General features: G+C 41.4%; 1 protein-coding gene across 1 annotated transcript in view; it reads left to right on the plus strand.

Moving 5' to 3' along the window:
- The window catches only part of RIOK1 (RIO kinase 1), a 35,458-nt gene extending 16,658 nt beyond the window's left edge, over positions 1 to 18,800 (plus strand). The window contains exons 10-17 of the mRNA XM_003927370.4: positions 334 to 471; positions 836 to 939; positions 1,167 to 1,273; positions 4,507 to 4,572; positions 5,480 to 5,599; positions 6,893 to 6,946; positions 8,872 to 9,024; positions 12,255 to 18,800. Coding sequence (XP_003927419.1) covers positions 334 to 471; positions 836 to 939; positions 1,167 to 1,273; positions 4,507 to 4,572; positions 5,480 to 5,599; positions 6,893 to 6,946; positions 8,872 to 9,024; positions 12,255 to 12,365 — 853 coding nt within the window. The 3' untranslated portion in view covers positions 12,366 to 18,800. The remainder of the gene's footprint in view (positions 1 to 333; positions 472 to 835; positions 940 to 1,166; positions 1,274 to 4,506; positions 4,573 to 5,479; positions 5,600 to 6,892; positions 6,947 to 8,871; positions 9,025 to 12,254) is intronic.
- The last annotated feature ends 598 nt before the right edge of the window (positions 18,801 to 19,398 follow it).

Consider the following 19,398-nt stretch of genomic DNA (forward strand, 5'->3'; position numbering starts at 1 on the left):
CACTCTGAGTATTTCCTATTTGAATAGCTTCTTTTATGAATCTTTCCCACTGTATTAGTGCGTAAGTGTTATCAATTTATTCTACTTTTTTAAGTATGAAAATGCTTCAGAATGAGGAGCAAGTTAGTCCTGTGTTGGAGGGATGTCTTATACAGTGTGTTGGGAAAGCATCTATTTGCTGGTACCTTCTTGGTGTATATGCATTGAGACAAATTGTCCCATATACAGCTCACATGATGAGTTGTAGAAGAGAAGGGCATGTAGCAGTATAGTAAGAAGCGAGAAAACTTGTTCTCGGTCATTTTATCTTAGTTCATTTTCTTTTAATTCAAGGCCTGCACCACTCTTGAAAAATGTCCAGTTATCAGAATCCAAGGCTCGGGAGTTGTACCTGCAGGTCATTCAATACATGAGAAGAATGTATCAGGATGCCAGACTCGTCCATGCAGATCTCAGTGAATTTAACATGCTGTGAGTGTATTTTTGTCTCTTAGGAACTGCCTGTAAGTTGTTTTGTGTCCTTTAAAGTGATAACCAAAATCACAATCCAAGAAGTCACACTACCTTCTGAAGTTTTATTGTTGGCTTCCAAATGGTGTAAGATAATATTCCTTTTTTTCAGTGACCTTAGTCATGGAATTGACCGCTTAGATCATTAACAGTGAATGGACTTTGGAAATTTCCCCAGTTTTCATCTGTTGGTCAAGATGGCCTCATCTTATCTACCTTGGTCATTTTGTAAATTACTTCCCTTGCTCTTAAGAGTAGAATTTATTTTAAACAAAAAACATAGTAAAGTAGTAGCATCCCACAGCTTCTGTGTCTCTGGCCACAGGTACCACGGTGGAGGCGTGTATATTATTGATGTTTCTCAGTCGGTGGAGCACGACCACCCACATGCCTTGGAGTTCTTGAGAAAGGACTGCGCCAATGTCAATGGTGAGTAGAAATGGGCATTTTCGAAACAGCTTGTTGGTCTGTCTTGGTTTTGTACTCATTTAAACTGTTGGCATAAAATTTTCTCACTAACTTGTTGGATGCAGTGATACTTAAACCATTTGCTGGGAGATGGTGTATAATTTTCTCTCTTTGTTTCTCTAAAAGGTAGTTGGATTAATAACCTTTTTCCTAATAAAAGCTATCATTAATGTTTATCCTTCTGACAGATTTCTTTATGAAGCACAGTGTTGCTGTCATGACTGTGCGGGAGCTCTTTGAATTTGTCACAGATCCATCCATTACACAGGAGAACATGGATGCTTATCTCTCAAAGGTGAGATGGGGAAAGGAAGGAGGAATAGAAAATAGCAGTGCGGGTTCAGTATCTCGTATCTAAAATGCTTGGGACCAGAAGTGTTTCGGATTTTGAATTTTTTTAAATTTTGAAATATTTGCTTTGAACTTCCCCCAGTTGAGCATCCCAAATATCAAAATCCAAACTCCTCACTGCTCTTTTCACATTTCATTTGGGCATCACATTGGTGCTCAAAAAGTTTTGGATTTTGGAGTGTTCCAGATTTTTGATGTTTGGATTTGGGATGCTAACCAGTAATAATTTGCATTTGCTTGACACTTCTGAGGGACTCAGATTGCACACTGTAGTTTATTCATTTTGACAGCTTCCTGAGACCTTTTCCTTCTTACTTAGCAGATGAGGAATCAAAAATAGAGCAAAACAGCCAACGGCCAATGGTAAAGCCAGGTCTCTCTCTCTGTTTTTTTCTCCCAAAATGCTGGGATTACAGACATGAGCCACTGAGCCTGGCCTAGGATTTCTTCTTTTAAGACTGAATGATAGTCCAGTGTATGCATATACTACGTTTTGTTTATCCATTCATCTGTGGATGGACATATGGGTTGCTTATGCCTTCTGGCTATTCTGAATAATGCTGTTATGAAAATGGATGTATAGGCCGGGCGCGGTGGCTCAAGCCTGTAATCCCAGCACTTTGGGAGGCCGAGGCGGGTGGATCACGAGATCAAGAGATCGAGACCATCCTGGTCAACATGGTGAAACCCCGTCTCTACTAAAAATACAAAAATTAGCCGGGCATGGTGGCGCATGCCTGTAGTCCCAGCTACTAGGGAGGCTGAGGCAGGAGAATTGCTTGAACCCAGGGGGCGGAGGTTGCGGTGAGCCGAGATCGTGCCATTGCACTCCAGCCTGGGTAACGAGAGCGAAACCCCGTCTCAAAAAAAAAAAAAAGAAAATGGATGTATAAATCTCTCTTCAAGACCCTGCTTTCAGTTCTTTTGAATATATACTCAGAAGTAGAATTGCTGTATCAAATGATATTTCTATTTTCAAGTTTCTGAGTAACCCACCTTACTGTTTACTGTAGTGGCTGCACCATTTTACATTACTACCAACAGGGCACAAGGGTTTCAGTTTCTCCACATCATCTCCAGCACTTACTAATCTCCATACCCTCACCAATACCTATTATTTTTCTGTTTTGTTTTGTTTTGTTTTGACAATGAGAGACCCCCTAATGAGTGCATGTTATTATGGTTTTTGGTTTGTGTTTCTCTGATGACTAGTAATGTTGAGCATCTTTTCATGTGCTTCTTGGCCATTTATATATTTTCTTTGGAGAAATGTCTTTCTTTTTAAAGAGGCCGGGTCTCTGTGTCACCCAGTCTGGAGTACAGTGGTACGATCCTGGCTCACTACAGCCTCAGCCTTCTAGACTCAAACAGTCCTCCTTCCTCAGCCTGCCGGTACTATAGGTGCACACCATGATTCCCAGCTAATTTTTTTTTTCTTTTTCATTTTGTTGGGATAGGATTTCACTGTGTTTTCATCTGGTTTTAAACTCCTTGTCTTAAGCAGTCCTCCCGTCTCAGCCTCCCAAAGTTCTGGGGTTATAGGCATAAGCCACAATGTCCAGCCCCATGTCTTTTATTTTAATTGGGTTTTTTGTTGTTGTTGAGTTGTAGTTGTTTGTATTTTCTGGATATATCAGATACATGATTTGCAAGTATTTCTTCTGTGATTTGTCTTTTCACTCTGTTGATTGCATCCTTTGATGCACAGAAGTTTTAAATTTTGATGTGATCCAGTTTATCTATTTTTATTTTTGTCTCTGCATCATAGAGTTTTGAACACATGGCATGTATACCCCTACACAGGTTTTTTTGTTGTTGTTTTGTTTTTTTTTTTTGAGACAGAGTGTTCTGTCACCCAGGCCGGAATGCAATGGCGCAATCTTGGCTCACTGCAACCTCTGCCTCCTGGGTTCAAGTGATTCACCTGCCTCAGCCTCTTGAGTAGCTGGGATTACAGGCATCTGCCATCATGCCTGGCTAACTTTTGTATTTTTGTAGAGACAGGGTTTCACCATGATGATCATGGCTAGTCTTGAACTCCTGACCTCAGGTGATCCACCTGCCTCCGCCTCCTGGGTTCAAGTGATTCTCCTGCCTCAGCCTCCCAAGTAGCTGGGATTGTACGCACCCTCCACCATGTTTGGCTAATTTTGTATTTTTAATAGAGATAGGGTTTCTCCATGTTGGTCAGGCTGATCTCAAACTCCTGATCTGAGGTGATCTGCCTGTCTTGGCCTCCCAAAGTGCTGAGATTACAGGCATGAGCCACTGCACCCAACCTCTTTTTTTTTTTTAAAGACAGATTTTCTGCTCTTGTCGGCTAGGCTGGAGTGCAGAGTATAATTTCGGCTCACTGCAACCTTCGGGTTAAAGTAATTCTCCTGCCTCAGCCTCCCTAGGAGCTGGGATTACAGGCACCTATGACCACACCTGACTGATTTTTTGTATATTTAGTAGAGATGGGGTTTCACTCTGCTGCCAGGCTGGTCATGAACTCCTGACCTCAGGTGATCCACCTGCCTCAGCCTCCCAAAGTGCTGCAATTACAGGCATGAGCCACTATGCCCAGGTCAGCCTGACTGTTATGTTTAAACTTAAATAAAAAACTCTGCTCCCACTTTTTTTCTTTCTTTCTATGTAGAGAAGAGAACAGACTCTCAATTTTACAAGCCAAAAGAAACCTTTGGAATCTTTATCACCTTTGTTTCAGTCTTTGTTTGCTCAGAGAGCTGTTTTTGGTGGTTCATACTGCAGCAGCAATAGAGCCATGTCGCTCAAGATTGACAGCCAGCCAGCCTACTTTGCAATTGCCTTCACTGACTGCTTAGGATTTAAGGATTGATTCTTTCTTTAGGTCTCTGTATTCCTCAGTAAATGCTTTTGCTAATTATTTGAAATTAGTAAAAGTAGCCTAACTTTTGAAAAAGGGGGGCTAGGAATACTCTTAGGCTAGAAGAGTTTGGTTTATTCTGTTACTTTTGGGTTGATGGCAGCCTTTTTGGTGAGGTCTGTGCTAGAAAGCTAACCTTTACCATTAGAGCTCACTAAGTGCTCTAATGGAGCACTTAGTTCCAAAGTTTGGTATAAACTTTGGAACAAGTTTATACCAAAACCAGGGCAGGATGTGTCTTCTGCAGTTTGAATGTAAAAGAAAGTCATTTTTGTTTTCTCTCCGAGGCCATGGAAATAGCATCTCAAAGGACCAAGGAAGAAAGGTCTAGCCAAGATCATGTGGATGAAGAGGTAGGATTTGTTATCATTTTACAGCCTTTGGAAATACTCGTGTTTTTAGGTCTTTTTTTATTTTTTATTTTTTATTTTTTAAATGTTGCTAGAGCATAAACTTGATTTAAATAGATAAGCAGGTTTTTCAAATGATGGTAATAATATTTCCTTGAGATGTATTATGGTAAATGATTTAAGTGAGCCAAGTTGGATAGTTTACATTTCACTGTATTGGTCCACTCAGCAACTTGTTAGACTGTTGTCCTAGATGGAGAAAATTTTTAAAGAGCCTGTTAGGATATAGGAGTCAAGAAGGAAAAGCCTGTTTTTAATTTGCAAATGTGAGTTTTTAAATGACTTACGTATTGATTCTAGAAATGTTGTAGATTTTAACTATTATGCTTTGATAAAAATGAGTCAGGGTGTTTTTTTTGTGAAGGAGCCATAGTAGGCTTTGTAAAAAAATTCTCACAGCTCTCAGTGGTTGACTGTGAGGTGCCCTGTGTTTGTTGGCAGCTCTCCACCTCTTTCACTGTAGCAGCTGGGTACGTTTTGTAAGGCATAGCCAGGCAGCGCTTGCCAACTGTAATTCTACCCCTTTTCCTCCTGCTCAGAAAAGGTTTTTGGAACACAAATGAAGGAGAAGTGTTTATTCTAAGGATAGCCGTGAATCAGCTCTAGCGTTTTTTTGCCCTCTTCCTTAAAATAAATCGTATGCAAAGTTTAGTGTTCTATCATTAGTAGCATTACTTTTGGGACACCGCAGCACAGATGGGACACCAGTGTGTGCAGACAGCATGGCCCAACATCAGTGTTGGGTATGAATGAATATATAGAGTCCCCTGTAACCTGATGGATGAGTATGCTGTGTGAATGTGAGAAATGTATGAATAACAGTTTTGATTTTGCTTTTCCTCTCTGTTAGGTGTTTAAGCGAGCATATATTCCTAGAACCTTGAATGAAGTAAAAAATTATGAGAGGGATATGGACATAATTATGAAATTGAAGGAAGAGGACATGGCCATGAATGCCCAACAAGACAATGTAAGTAGCATGGTTTGTAGGTAGCAAGCAGCTCTTCAAAGTAGTAGGGGACTGTCCCAAACCTATTTGGGCCTTTTTTAAGTTCCCCTAATCTTTTTTTTTTTTTTTTTTTTTTTGAGACGGAGTTTCGCTCTCGTTACCCAGGCTGGAGTGCAATGGCGCAATCTCGGCTCACCGCAACCTCCGCCTCCTGGGTTCAAGCAATTCTCCTGCCTCAGCCTCCTGAGTAGCTGGGATTACAGGCACGCGCCACCATGCCCAGCTAATTTTTTGTATTTTTAATAGAGACGGGGTTTCACCATGTTGACCAGGATGGTCTCAATCTCTTAACCTCGTGATCCACCCGCCTCGGCCTCCCAAAGTGCTGGGATTACAGGCTTGAGCCACCGCGCCCGGCCCCCCTAATCTTGAATATTGGCTTCTGAACTAGTGAGATGACCAGCTCCATCTGCGTTAACTTGCGTGCACATTGAATTTAAAGGGAATTCATTGGAATTTATGAGAGGAGGTAACACATTTGAATGAGTCCAACAAGCTATAATTATAGAAATAAGATGATTCAGATAGAAGTCTAGGCTATTAATGGTTATTATATTAGGTTCATTTACATATATTTCTTTAATGTACATAATTCAGGAAAAATTTCATTTTGGTAATGGGCCAGACAGTAAATATTTCGGACTTTGCAAGCCAAGAAACAAAATTGAGGTGATTATGTAGGTCCTTATGTAACAAAAGAAAAAACCCTCAATTTTTATTTGTGAAATTAGAAATACTTTAATAATAACTGAATACAGTTTTGTGTAATACAGGTATACCAGAGAAGAATGGAATTATTCGATGGGGGGCAGATAATATTTTGCTTAGTTGGGTCTCAAAGTTTGTTTGCTATCTTCAAATTGGTTGCAAACATTTATCTGTAAAACTACCAGGTAGGCTGGGTGCAGTGGCTCACGCCTGTAATCCCAATACTTTGAGAGGCCGAGGTGGGTGGATCATTTGAGGTCAGGAGTTTGAGAGCCACCTGGCCAACATGGTGAAACCCCATCTCTACTAAAAATACAAAAATTAGCTAAGTACCAGGTGGCTGGTTGGATTTGTCCAGTACATCTGGTAGACAGAAATAGTGTCCATATTATAAACTCCCTGTGTTACAGTGAGATTAATTTTAGATGCCTTTTTATAGTCATAGGAGATATTAGTTAGCCCGCATTGTTCTTAATAGTGCAATATGCATATTTCACTGTGTAGTTTTATGTTGATCGTTATTTTTTTTTTCCATTTGGTTACAAGATTCTATACCAAACTGTCACAGGACTGAAGAAAGATTTGTCAGGAGTTCAGAAGGTATGGAGAACATGTGTTACTGTTTGTTTATGTGAAAACACTTTTAAAGACTATAAAACTCTAGTTGTATTATTTATTTTTTATCTGATATCATTAGAACTACATTAATGCTATTTTATGTTGTTCAAATTTTATCATTGCTTTCAAAGTCCATGGGCATCTTCCGAAATGCCCTTTTTGTGTTCTTTCTAAACACAAATTGATTTATTTTTCATTCTGTCTCTGAATTGTTCTGTTATTGCAGGTGAGGTGTTTATCTTTTTGTATCCTAGTCGTCACTTGTGGGGTTATTAATGATAGCCATTGTGCTTCTTGATGGTTTTTACAACCAGCTTAGGAAAACAGTATAGAATGTGGCCTCCTACCAGGATATTACTTGTTAAAAAGCAGTCTCAGGAGTTCAGCAGTCCTGCTGTGCTGGATTCCTGTAATGTTCTTTTTTCTTAAAACAATCTTGTTTTGTTTTACATTTTAGAAGGGTAGGGATTTAGTAATTCTAACTTACGCAGTCATAAAAGCAATCTTTATCTTTTTAAAATCCTCGTAATTGAAGATTAAAATAAAGGATCACAGTTTGCTTTCTTAAAATCAAAATGTGATTTGAATTTAGTTCAAACTGTGGAATGAATTTAATTAGGGGAATTCTGGTATTTTGTAATTCTGAGTTATAGCAGGTGTCATAAGGAAGTTATACTTTGGATTCCAGAGCATGAAGATTTTATTGCAGCTAGCTAGACAATCTTGTGTACAATTGACTTCTAAAGATATGCTTTTGGGCCGGGCGCGGTGGCTCAAGCCTGTAATCCCAGCACTTTGGGAGGCCGAGACGGGTGGATCACGAGGTCAAGAGATCGAGACCATCCTGGTCAACATAGTGAAACCCCGTCTCTACTACAAATACAAAAAATTAGCTGGGCATGGTGGCGAGTGCCTGTAATCCCAGCTACTCAGGAGGCTGAGGCAGGAGAATTGCCTGAACCCAGGAGGTGGAGGTTGCGGTGAGCCGAGATCGTGCCATTGCACTCCAGCCTGGGTAACGAAAGCGAAACTCCGTCTCAAAAAAAAAAAAAAAAAAAAAAAAAAGATATGCTTTTTTTTCTTATAAAAAGGAAATCCTCACTCTTAAAAACTACTAGGAAGCACTGTATTAGACAACTGCTAAATTTCAGGAAGTAATGAAAATTTCTCGTCTCTGAATATTGTTTTCCCTCTCAATTGGATTAGTTTATTGCTAGAAATGTGGTTCACAGGAAAACAGCTGTGAAATTATCTGTATAAATCTTTATTTATTTATTTATTTATTTTTTGAGACTGAGTTTCGCTCTCGTTACCCAGGCTGGAGTGCAATGGCGCGATCTCGGCTCACCGTAACCTCCGCCTCCTGGGTTCAGGCAATTCTCCTGCCTCAGCCTCCTGAGTAGCTGTGATTACAGGCATGCGCCACCATGCCCAGCTAATTTTTTGTATTTTTAGTAGAGACGGGGTTTCACCATGTTGACCAGGATGGTCTCGATCTCTTGACCTTGTGATCCACCCGTCTCGGCCTCCCAAAGTGCTGGGATTACAGGCTTGAGCCACCGCGCCCGGCATAAATCTTTATTTTTTACCTCTATGTGTATTTCGCCTCTTTGCCAATCCCAACTAAAGGCTCCCGATTAGCTGAAAGTAGCAGAACAGCTGTGTCATTGGTCTAGGTCCCCCAGTCAAGCCTGGTTCCTTCATTTGGGTATGTTCTTGAACCTCACTTGGAATGGCTACTTTCATGTTTCCCTCCTGATATTCATTCTGGTGTTTTGATGTTTCAGTACAGGATGTTAGTTTTAACATATTATTTGTGAGCTGAAAATCTGAATTCTGGCATTAACACATTTAACAACAACATAACTAATTGGTTTAGAATAACATGTTTCTTTAATAATTTCAAGGTCCCTGCACTCCTAGAAAATCAAGTGGAGGAAAAGACTTGTTCTGATTCAGAAGATATTGGAAGCTCTGAGTGCTCAGACACAGACTCTGAAGAGCAGGGAGATCATGCCCACCCCAAGAAACACACCACTGACCCCGACATTGATAAAAAGGTAAGCAATGAAGTACATTCCTCTTTTCTTCCTTTCTTTTTTTTGAAACGGAGTCGTGCTCTGTCATCTAGGCTGGCATGCAGTGGCACGATCTCGGCTCACTGCAACCTCCGCCCCCCGGGTTCAAGTGATTCTCTTGCCTCAGCCTCCCGAGTTCTGGGACTATAGGTGAGCACCTCTATGCCCAGCTAATTTTTGTATTTTTAGTAGAGATGAGGTTTCACCATGTTGGCCAGGATGATCTCGATCTCTTGACCTCATGATCTGCTCGCCTTGGCCTCCCAAGGATTACAGGTGTGAACCCCCACGCCCAACCTCCCCTTTTCTTTAGTGTGGGAGCACAGCCGCTCTCATGTTTCTTTGCTCAAGGATCTAGCTAGATCATGATGGCTGAAAACATTATTGGTAAGTACCTCTAATTAAAATTTTAATACCTAAGTGTGAACTTGACTTTTAGTGGTAACATTATCTAGAGATTGGGCTGCTCATCGGAGCACCTTGGTCATTACCTAAAGAGAGCACACACTAAATTCAATATATTTCACATGAAGCACAAGTGATGTTAGAGCTAAAAATACTGAAGAGCCATTTCAGGGAGATTTTTTTTTTTTTTTGAGACGGAGTTTCGAAACTTCTTGTTACCCAGGCTGGAGTGCAATGGCACGATCTCGGCTCACCGCAACCTCTGCCTCCTGGGTTCAGGCAATTCTCCTGCCTCAGCCTCCTGAGTAGCTGGGATTACAGGCACGCGCCACAATGCCCAGCTAATTTTTTGTATTTTTAGTAGAGATGGGGTTTCACCGTGTTGACCAGGATGGTATCGATCTCCTGACCTCGTGATCCACCCGCCTCAGCCTCCCAAAGTGCTGGGATTACAGGCTTGAGCCACCGCGCCTGGCTCATTTCAGGGAGATTTATAGCCCAGCTCGATGCTTCTGGAATCTGAACGACTATATAATAATCCCCCCACCCATGCTTTCACTTTCTGCTGTTTCAGTTCCCTGTAGTCAGCCATTGTTTGCAAATATTAAATGGATAGGAAATTCCAGAAGTAAACAATTTGTAGGTTTTAAATTGCACACTGTCCTAAGTAGTGTGATGAAGTTCATGCTGTCCTCCTCTGTCCCATCTGGGATGTGAATCATCACGTGGTCCAGCGTCTTCACACTGTCAGCACTCCCCTCTCAGTCATTTAGTAGTCCTCTTGGCGCTCAGTTCAGCTGCTGTGGTGTTGTGGTGCATGTGTGCGTAACTCTTACTTTGCTTAATAACAGCCATAAATTACAAGAGTAGTGATGTTGGAATTTCAGATATGCTTAAGGGAAGCCATAAAGTTCTTCCTTTAAGTAAAAAAGTGACCATTCTTAACAAGGAACTCACACCTGTAATCCTAGCACTTCGGGAGGCCAAGGAGGGATGATCACTCTGAGACCAGTCTGAGTAACAAAGTGAAACCCATCTCTGTTAAAACATTGCTGATGAGCACCTGTAGTCCCAGATACTTGGGAGGTTAAGGCAAGAGGATCCCTTGAGCCCAGAAGTTTCAGGTTATAATGAACTGATCATGCCACTGCATGCCAGCCTGGGTGACAGAGTGAGATTCTGACTCAAATTAATAAGGAAAGGAAAAGAATCATATGCTGAAGTTGCTGAGACCTGTGGTTAGAGTCATTTATCTGTGAAACTGTGAAGAAGGAAAAAGATGTTTGTGCTGGTTTTGCTTATCCCAAACTGGAAAAGTTAGGGCCATAGTATGTGATAATTGCTTGGTTAAGATGGAAAAGGCATTAAATTTATGGGTGAAACATGTAAACAAAAACATCTTCAAGCATTCGATGGCACCATGTTGTACCAGAAAGCATTGAGCCTATACAAAGGTTCTAAGGTTTCAGCAAGAGTTCCCCTGAAATGAGTGACACCAGACCATTTATCGGAATAGCTACACAGATTCAGGAATAGATTTGGACTAAAAAATAGAAAAATTACTGGAGAGGCTGCATCTGCCAATTAATAAGCTACTGTCACATGAGTATGATATTGTGGGAAATTTTGAGAGAGACCACATTCAGATAACTTTTATTATATTGTTATTCTACTTTATTATTAGTTATTATCTCTTACTGTGCCTAAAACCTCATCATAGGTATGTATGTAGGAAGAAACATAGTATATATAGGGTTTGGCACTATTCCTGGTTTTAAGCATCCACTGAGGGTCTTGGAACATATCCCCCATGGATAAGAAGGGACTTTTGTATTTCTTTAATCTCCAGCCATAGACATAAGAGACACTGCTAACTGAATGCTGTGTAACTATTATTCTTCCATCTTAGTCTAATCCTTTAAACCTTATGCAATGTGGGTCCCAAGACTCCTGAGAAACATACTCAGCTGTTAGCATATTTTCTTGTATGTCTATTAGAAACAAATATTTTGTCTTTTTCCAGTGTTTATTTCTGTTAGAATATGGAACTTGTAAAGAAAAGTATTTGCAAATGTTGAATAACATTCTTAGAGATATTTCTGTTTGGCTGTCTTCAAATTTCTATTAAGGAAGCTCAAAGCCAGTTATGGTGGCTCATGCCTGTAGTCTCAGCTACTAGGGAGGTTGAGGCAAGAGGATTGCTTGAGCCCAGGAGCTTAAGGCTGCAGTGCACAATGATCATGCCACTGTCCTCGAGCCTGGGCGACAGAGTGATTGAGTCCCTGTCTCTAAAAAGAAAAAGCTCAAAGACAGTTTTCACCTCAAGTTTCTCTACCAACCCATAATCATTTTCTTTTCTTTCTTTTTTTTTTTTTTTTTTTTACATTATATCCACTTTTATTCTTCATATATATTTTATTTAGTTATAATAATAAGAATACTCCAGTGGGCCTAGTGTCTCATGCCTGTAATCCCAGCATTTTGGGAGATTGAGGTGGGTGGATCACTTGAGCCCAGGAGTTCAAGACCAGCCTGAGCAATCTGGTGAAGCCCCATCTCTTCCCAAAAATACCCCCCAAAAAAGCCTAGCCAGGTGTGGTGGTGCAAACTTGTTGCCCCAGCTACTCAGAAGGCTGAGGTAGGAGGGCTGCTGGAGCCCAGAAGGTGGAGGCTGAAGTGAACCATGGTCACGCTACTACTCCAGCCTGGATGATAGAGCAAGACCCTGTCTAAGGAAAAAAACAAAAAAACAAAAAATGCATATTTCAAATGAATGAAATTTGTTTTTGTTTGTTTGTTTTTTACAGGAAAGAAAAAAGATGGTCAAGGAAGCCCAGAGAGAGAAAAGAAAAAACAAAATTCCTAAACATGTGAAAAAAAGAAAAGAGAAGACAGCCAAGATGAAAAAAGGCAAATAGAATGAGAACTGTATTATGTACAGTCATTTTCATCAATTACTTTTCTTGCCTGAACCCTAAGCTGCATCTGGAAGATGGCTTACTGATTTTAACCAGATTGTCTTCACAGCACTGTCTGTGAAGACTGATTCAAATGTTTTCATGTAATTATGTAAGCTCTAGAGTCTAGATCCAGTCACTGACTCTGTCTGGTGTTGACAGAGGATTTATTTAAGCTATTATTTTAATTAAGAACTTCATACATTTTTATTTTTATATATTTTCTCCTACAAATATGTTTTTGGAAGCGTGATCAATATTTAAATGTAGACAGCATCTGTAACTCTTACATAAGTGTCCAGAGGCATTCATGGGAAAATTGGTTTTGCTTTCTCTGTATGCACCAGAGACCCATCTGAGGTCATCTGATTAGAAGGCCATGTTTATATAATGGGAATTTCACTCACAATTCAGCTAGCTGTTGATTTAATCATTCACTGCAGCTCTGCCCTTGTGTGTATTGGTGATCATTTGTAATGCTCTTACACTTCGTCTTTTTTTTTTTTCTCCTCCCTCCCTCCCTCTACACTTCATCTTTAATGATCTTTTTGGAGCTAGGACTTCTCAGTTCCTAGCTCCAAAATTCAATCATTTGGCATGTTCATTCCTCAAAAATTTGAGAATTTTAGTTGCTAGGGCTATAGCAGAAAACAAAATAGACAAGAATTACTATCTTTGGGTAGTTTACATTTTGATAGGAAGATAAGACCTTAACCAAAATAAGTAAAAAGCAGCATATAAGCAGGTGGTAAATTCTATGGAGAGAAATAATGCAGAGATGTGAGAGCGTCAATAGATGTGGGAGTTTGTAGTTTAAAATAGTGTTCCTGGAAAGACCTTACTGAGGGGCACTATTTGAGCAAATACTTGAAGAAGGTGAATGGTGTGCATATCAGGAAGGAAGAGCATGCCAGGCAAAGCGAACAGCAGTTGCAAAGCCTTGAGGCAGAGTTATACGTAACATCTTGCAGAAACAGGGCTGGGACATCCTCATCAAGGGAGAAAGTACTAGATGCAATCGGATAGTGTAAGGCTATGGGAGGGTTTTGAGCAAGGGAGTGATATGATCTGACTTCTGTCTTAAAAGGATCACCCTGGCCTCTGTGGAGAATTGACCAAGAAGTAGGGCTGGGAGACCAGTGGGTATGTTCACTGAAGTACACCCAAGCAAGAGATGCTAATGGCTTGGTATAGGATGGTAGCAGACGTGAGAAGTGGTTGCGTTTTCTAAGGGAAGAGATGAGATTGCAGGGAGTGAAGGATGACTTCAGGATTTCCGACCTAAGCAGCAACTGAGATGACTGGAGTTGCCACTTACTGTGATGAGAAGGACCGTGGGTAGGAGCAGGCTTGGGGAGGGTGGGAGGGTGAGATAAAATGAAAGCTTATATTGCAACAAAGCACAGATGCTAAAAGAAATTACTATTTTTAAAAATAATATGCTTTATGTTAGAAGTGACTATTGTAGTCATTGCGTTAAGAAACAATTTCTATAATTCAACCCCTAGTTTTCACTTAAACTGAAGCTTACCCCTGCTTATTTGACAGTGGGTTACTGGGGGAAATCATTTGAGCTCTTTATTATGTATATTTTGACTGTAAAGTTCAAAATATGAAATATAATTTCAATGAAACACAAAAATAGCCCCTCTAAAATAGTCTACAGTTAGCACAACAAAAGCAAAAGCAGATATCAATCCTATACACATTTGGGGAGTTCATCTTCAGAATCTTCCAATTCTCGTGTGTGTTCTGGTCTTACTCTCCGACACAGCATGTGTGCTTTAGGAGGCTAAGCTCCTCAGCGCTATCTCTGCGGTCTCTCACGTGGTTTCCAAGTTTGGAATCGGTGCCACTTGGCCAGATGTAGCAGTAGCAGGATTGTGGGGCAGTTCTTTCTCTTACATTACTACTGGGAGGAAGTGACTTCTAAAGCATCAAGATTTAGTAATGCAGGAAGATTCTAACCTCAGAAAAGTTGTTTTGATACCCCTCTCCCTGATGTGGCTGTGTCCTCGTTTGGATTCTGGGTCATAAGGTTGTGGCTGGTTAATAGCCAGCCCCTCATCGTATTCTTGCCAACCTTGTCTGAAATTGTCGTCATCATCAGAAGGCTTACAAGGAGCCTAATCTTAGGCAAACAACTAGCAGGGCTGTTTGCTGACTTTGATAACAGTTGACTTTTAATTGTTTGGCAGGTTTTAGTGTTAATGGATTATTGGTTGTACGATTACTTTCTATTTGGAAAGGTAAGTTTGGGTCTCTTGACCCAAAGCTGTGGACATTACTTTGTCAGTTGTAGATATATCTGATTTCATGTTTTGTTGATTTTTCTCATCTATCAGAATAATGTAGATGTTTGTAAAGTTTTCTATGAGAAATCTGGATAACTTATTTGAAGCACAAATCACAGCTCTTTCCTGTGCTGCTGTCCTCATTCTTCCTTTGATAAAGCTGTTTAGGAATAGAATGTTTCTCAGCCTGAAAGCACCACCGTTTGTTTTTTGGAGACAGGGTCTTGCTCTGTCACCCGAGCTGAAGCATAGTGGTGTGATCTTGACTCACTGCGACCTTCACCTCCCAGGTTCAAGTGATACTTAGCCTCCCAAGTAGCTGGGATTACAGGTGCCCGCCACTACACCTGGCTAATTTTTGTATTTTTAGTGGAGATGGGGTTTTACCATGTTGGCCAGGCTGGTCTCGAACTCCTGACCTTAGGTGATCTGCCCACCTTGGCCTCCCAAAGTTCTGGGATTACAGGCATGAGCCATCACTCCTGGCCAGCACCACCATTTGAGTGTGGTCTTTTAGTGAAGAAATAGGAATGGTGGCAGCCCTTTGCCTAGCTCTGTCTGGTCAAATATGAATCCATGGTTTTTGGCTAGCATCAATTTTTCTTTAGCTTTACTTCTAACTTGACAAAGACAGACCCAAGATGTTGAAAAATACTATAGCTTGGTACTAAGAATTGTTCCTTTCCTTTTCTGTTTTTTTGTTTTTGTTTTTGTTTTTGTTTTGTTTTGTTTTGTTTTTGAGACGGAGTCTTGCTCTGTGGCCAGGCTGGAGTGCAGTGGCGCAATCTCAGCTCACTGCAACTTCCATTTCCCGGGTTCAGGTGATTCTCTTGCCTCAGCCTTCCAAGTAGCTGGGACTACAGGTGTGTGTGGCACCACGCCCAGTTAATTTTTGTTATTTTTAGTGGAGATGGCGTTTTGCCATGTTGGTCAGGATGTCTTGATCACCTGACCTCGTGATCCGCCTACCTCTCCCTCCCAAAGTGCTGGGATTACAGGCATGAGCCACCGCGCCTGGCCAGATCTTTGCTTTTCATGAGTATTCTATTTGATTCTGTCCAGGCAGCTTGTTTCTTGGCTGTGGGCCCATCCTGTTTTGTACTGATTTCATTAACCTTTTGGCTCAGAAAATGAGGAGATTAAATAAAAGTTCCTCCAGATGCAGGTAAAAATGGAATTTAAGGACATCTCAAATGTCAAGCTCTGAATGATATCTCTTAAAAAATCCATTTCCTTTTCAAAAGCTTGATAACTCTAATTTCTAGTGATGTATACATACACGTTGCAAATAAAGACCTTGAACATTCAGAGCTTTACTTTGATTTCTGAGGTTTACTTCTTTGATGGAAGAGCTAAAAGGATCCACAACGTGAGCAGATTCCCCTCAAATGTAGTTTCCCATGAAGATTTCAAGCACAGGGATCAAAACCAAGAACTCTCTACATCCTGTCTCCTAAATGGGATCAGGGTATCACATTCCCTACCTTTTGGTTGGAGTTTTTAACTTTCATATCCTTTGGGTTTGTGTTGCCGTGGACGTGAAGGTTTTTTTAAAGTGTTTCTGGGGAAACCGTAATATTGGTATGAAATCATTAAAGCCAGTTTTGTAAGGAAAGAATTACTACTATCTTGCATCTGTTAGTCCCAGTTGATGGTTTGTAGAAGCCTCTGAATTTGGAGACTGTAGACTCCCTTTGTGGAATTCTTGACTTTGGTTTTCAGCTTTCCTTCATTTTCTGTGTCACTGCAGGTCCTGCCTTGGTTGCTGGCTGGTCATGATCATGAGGAGGTGGCCCTTGCAGCTAGAGTAGCCTCACTGCCACAAAATCCTTTTGCTTTCTTTTTTTTTTTCTCCAGAATGTTGAGTTTCTTCTGGCATGAAGCAGAGCCATCTCCAGATCTCGGAGACTAGTTTCCATCACCTTTTATTGGTGCTATTGGGTTTGTTTAAAGGCTGGTCAACATTCATCTTTGGGTGAACTTTTAGCCATTACAAAATCTGTATAGTATATATCTGTCATAGGTCATATAACTTGGCAATGAAAAAGTAGTGGGAGGTCCTTTTGGGGCCAAAACATTATTGGAGTCAGGATTCTAGAATGCTAAGCTGGAGAGGCTGCAGTGAGAGAATGGGGTATTGGAAGTTGTAGTATGGAGGTTGCCCTTGCTGGAGGTGTCTAGGGTACAGCCATGGACGTGAGTGGCTGCAGTAGCGTAGCAAATAAAAGCACTGAAGGCTAGAAGGGTAAAGACTGTGGTAGAGTTGTAGAGAGTCACTTGAGTTCTGATGGGCATGTTTGAGAGTGTTGGAGAGGCTGAGTGTGGTGGCTCACGCCTGTAATCACACCACTTTGGGAGGCTGAGGTAGGGGGATCACCTCAGGTAGGGAGTTCAAGACCAGCCTGACCAACATGGAGAAACCCTGTCTCTACTAAAAACACAAAATTAGCTGGGTGTGGGGGCACATGCCTGTAACCCCAGCTCCTTGGGAGGCTGAGGCGGGAGAATCGCTTGAACCTGGGAGGTGGAGGTTGCAGTGAGTGAAGATCATGCTGTTGCACTCCAACCTGGGCAGGAAGAGTGAAACTCCATCTCAAAAAAAAAAAAAAAAAAAAAAAAAAAAAAAAAGCGAGAGTGTCGGAGACAAACTTAAAATATTCAGAGTGAGAGGTGGCGCGCTGCAGTAGGGGGCGTCACCCATGCCCACAATGGAGGGGAAGTGAGTGGCGTCTGATGACACAGGGTGGAAGAGGGCAGCAGGGAAGAGGTGCCCACGAGGAGAACCAGAGTGAAGATGCGGTGAGAAGGGAACCCTCAAGAGAAGTTGGGAATAAAGGTTTGTTTTTTGATTTTCAAAGGGCACTGTGGGAGTGTTTCAGGAATCGGAAAGGTGAGAAGAGAGGTCTGTTTTTTTTTTTGAGATGGTGTCTCACTCTGTTGCCAGGTTGAAGTGCAGTGGCGCAAGCTGGGCTCACTGTAACCTCCGCCTCCCGGGTTCAAGCAATTCTCCTGTCTCAGCCTCCTGAGTAGGTGGGACTACAGGCGTCTGCCACCAGGCCCGGCTAACTTTTGTCTTTTAGTAGAGATGGTTGTTTCATCATGTTGGTCAGGATGGTCTCAATCTCCCGACCTCATGATCCACCCTCCTCGGCCTCCCAAAGTGCTGGGATTATAGGCTTGAGCCACTGTGCCCGGCTGAGAGGTCTGTTTTTTATTGGACCCCAGGTGCAGCACACATTGTGGGGTTGCGTGCATCAGAATCTTAGACCCTGACGCTATTAAGAAGGCAAATGCTGTAACCACTGTGGAAGTAATAGTAGTACCTCCCTCATCGGTTATTGTGAAGGACGCTGAGAAGAGCTGGTGGCTAACTTTGCAGTGGATGGATCAGGCTGATAGTACCTGAACCCTTTGCTTGGTCATTAAAAGTGGAGCAGCCAGCCTCTTAGGTGCTCCTGTTGTGATGTAAAAGGAAGTACATAGAGCCATCTATAAAATACCTCACCTGCCCCCAAAACCATTGAACCTGAACTATGTGACCACTAGATGTAACTAGCCGTTTACAGGAAATACAGGACACAGGAACAGGATAAATGATCCTATGAGGACACAACCTAATCTGGAATAAGGAGAGTTGATAAGAAAAAAAAAAAAAGGGGAGCCGCAATGGCTCAGGCCAGTTGTCCTGGCGCTTGAGGAGGCGAGGCTATGCATTTGAGGCCAGCCTGGGCAACATAAGAACTTGACATTCATTTAAAACAGAAAAGAAAAAGAAAAAAAAGGAGTGGGGAACCACTATAGAAAGCACAAGAGGTCTCAGACCACATGTCCCAATGCTGTGTACTACATTTGGATCCTGATGAGATCAATTGTAAAACATTGGGGTGGTTTTTTAAAAATAAGGAAAGTTAAAAATGTAATGTGTATCAGATGGTAGTAAGGAATTGTTCATTTTATTGGATATGATAGTGCTACTGTGGTTACATTTTTTTTTCTTGTCCTCCTGATGAACTATAAAGAGCACACAAGTAGAGACCATATTTGCCTTCAGCATCTGGCGTAGTGTCTTGCACATAGCAGGTGCTGTCCGCTTCCCGAAGGCCCCACATGCCTCGTCAGCTCATTTGCATTATTTTTCTATAGCTTTTCTAACAAGCTAACTCACGTGTTGAATTTACTTATTCATATCACATCTCTTTCCTCACCCTCCACCTCTGCCAACAATGTGAGCTCCACAATGGCAGGGATTTCTGTCTTTGTTCGGTTTTATATCCATGCTCCTAGAATGGTGCCTGAAATACAGTCACTGCCCAATAAATACTTAACTGAATAATATGTTGTGTTTCCTAAACAAAGATGAGGCTATTTGATCCATGGATCACACCCCTCATGTTCATAAAAATGAAAATAAGAAATCGATGTGGGTTGATCTGTGCCCTGGAGTCACATCTGCCCTGTGACAAGTGGCCATGTTTTCCAATGGCAGCCGGAGTTGGGTCTGTGGGCTCAAGTGCTGTGCCCTTCAGCAGAGCCTGTTTTGTCATCAGCCCTTGGTGTAGATGGCACTCAAGTCAATGGAACTGATTAAGATTAAATTAGACTAAGATAATTGAGGAATATTGCTATTTTAATCTTGACCATGTGAGACCATTTGATTATCACGGAAAAAGGGCTGAGCGGAAAAAAGATTACCTAATGAG

This window comes from Saimiri boliviensis, chromosome 4 (genome assembly GCF_048565385.1).
Source record: "Saimiri boliviensis isolate mSaiBol1 chromosome 4, mSaiBol1.pri, whole genome shotgun sequence".
Classification (NCBI taxonomy): domain Eukaryota; kingdom Metazoa; phylum Chordata; class Mammalia; order Primates; family Cebidae; genus Saimiri; species Saimiri boliviensis.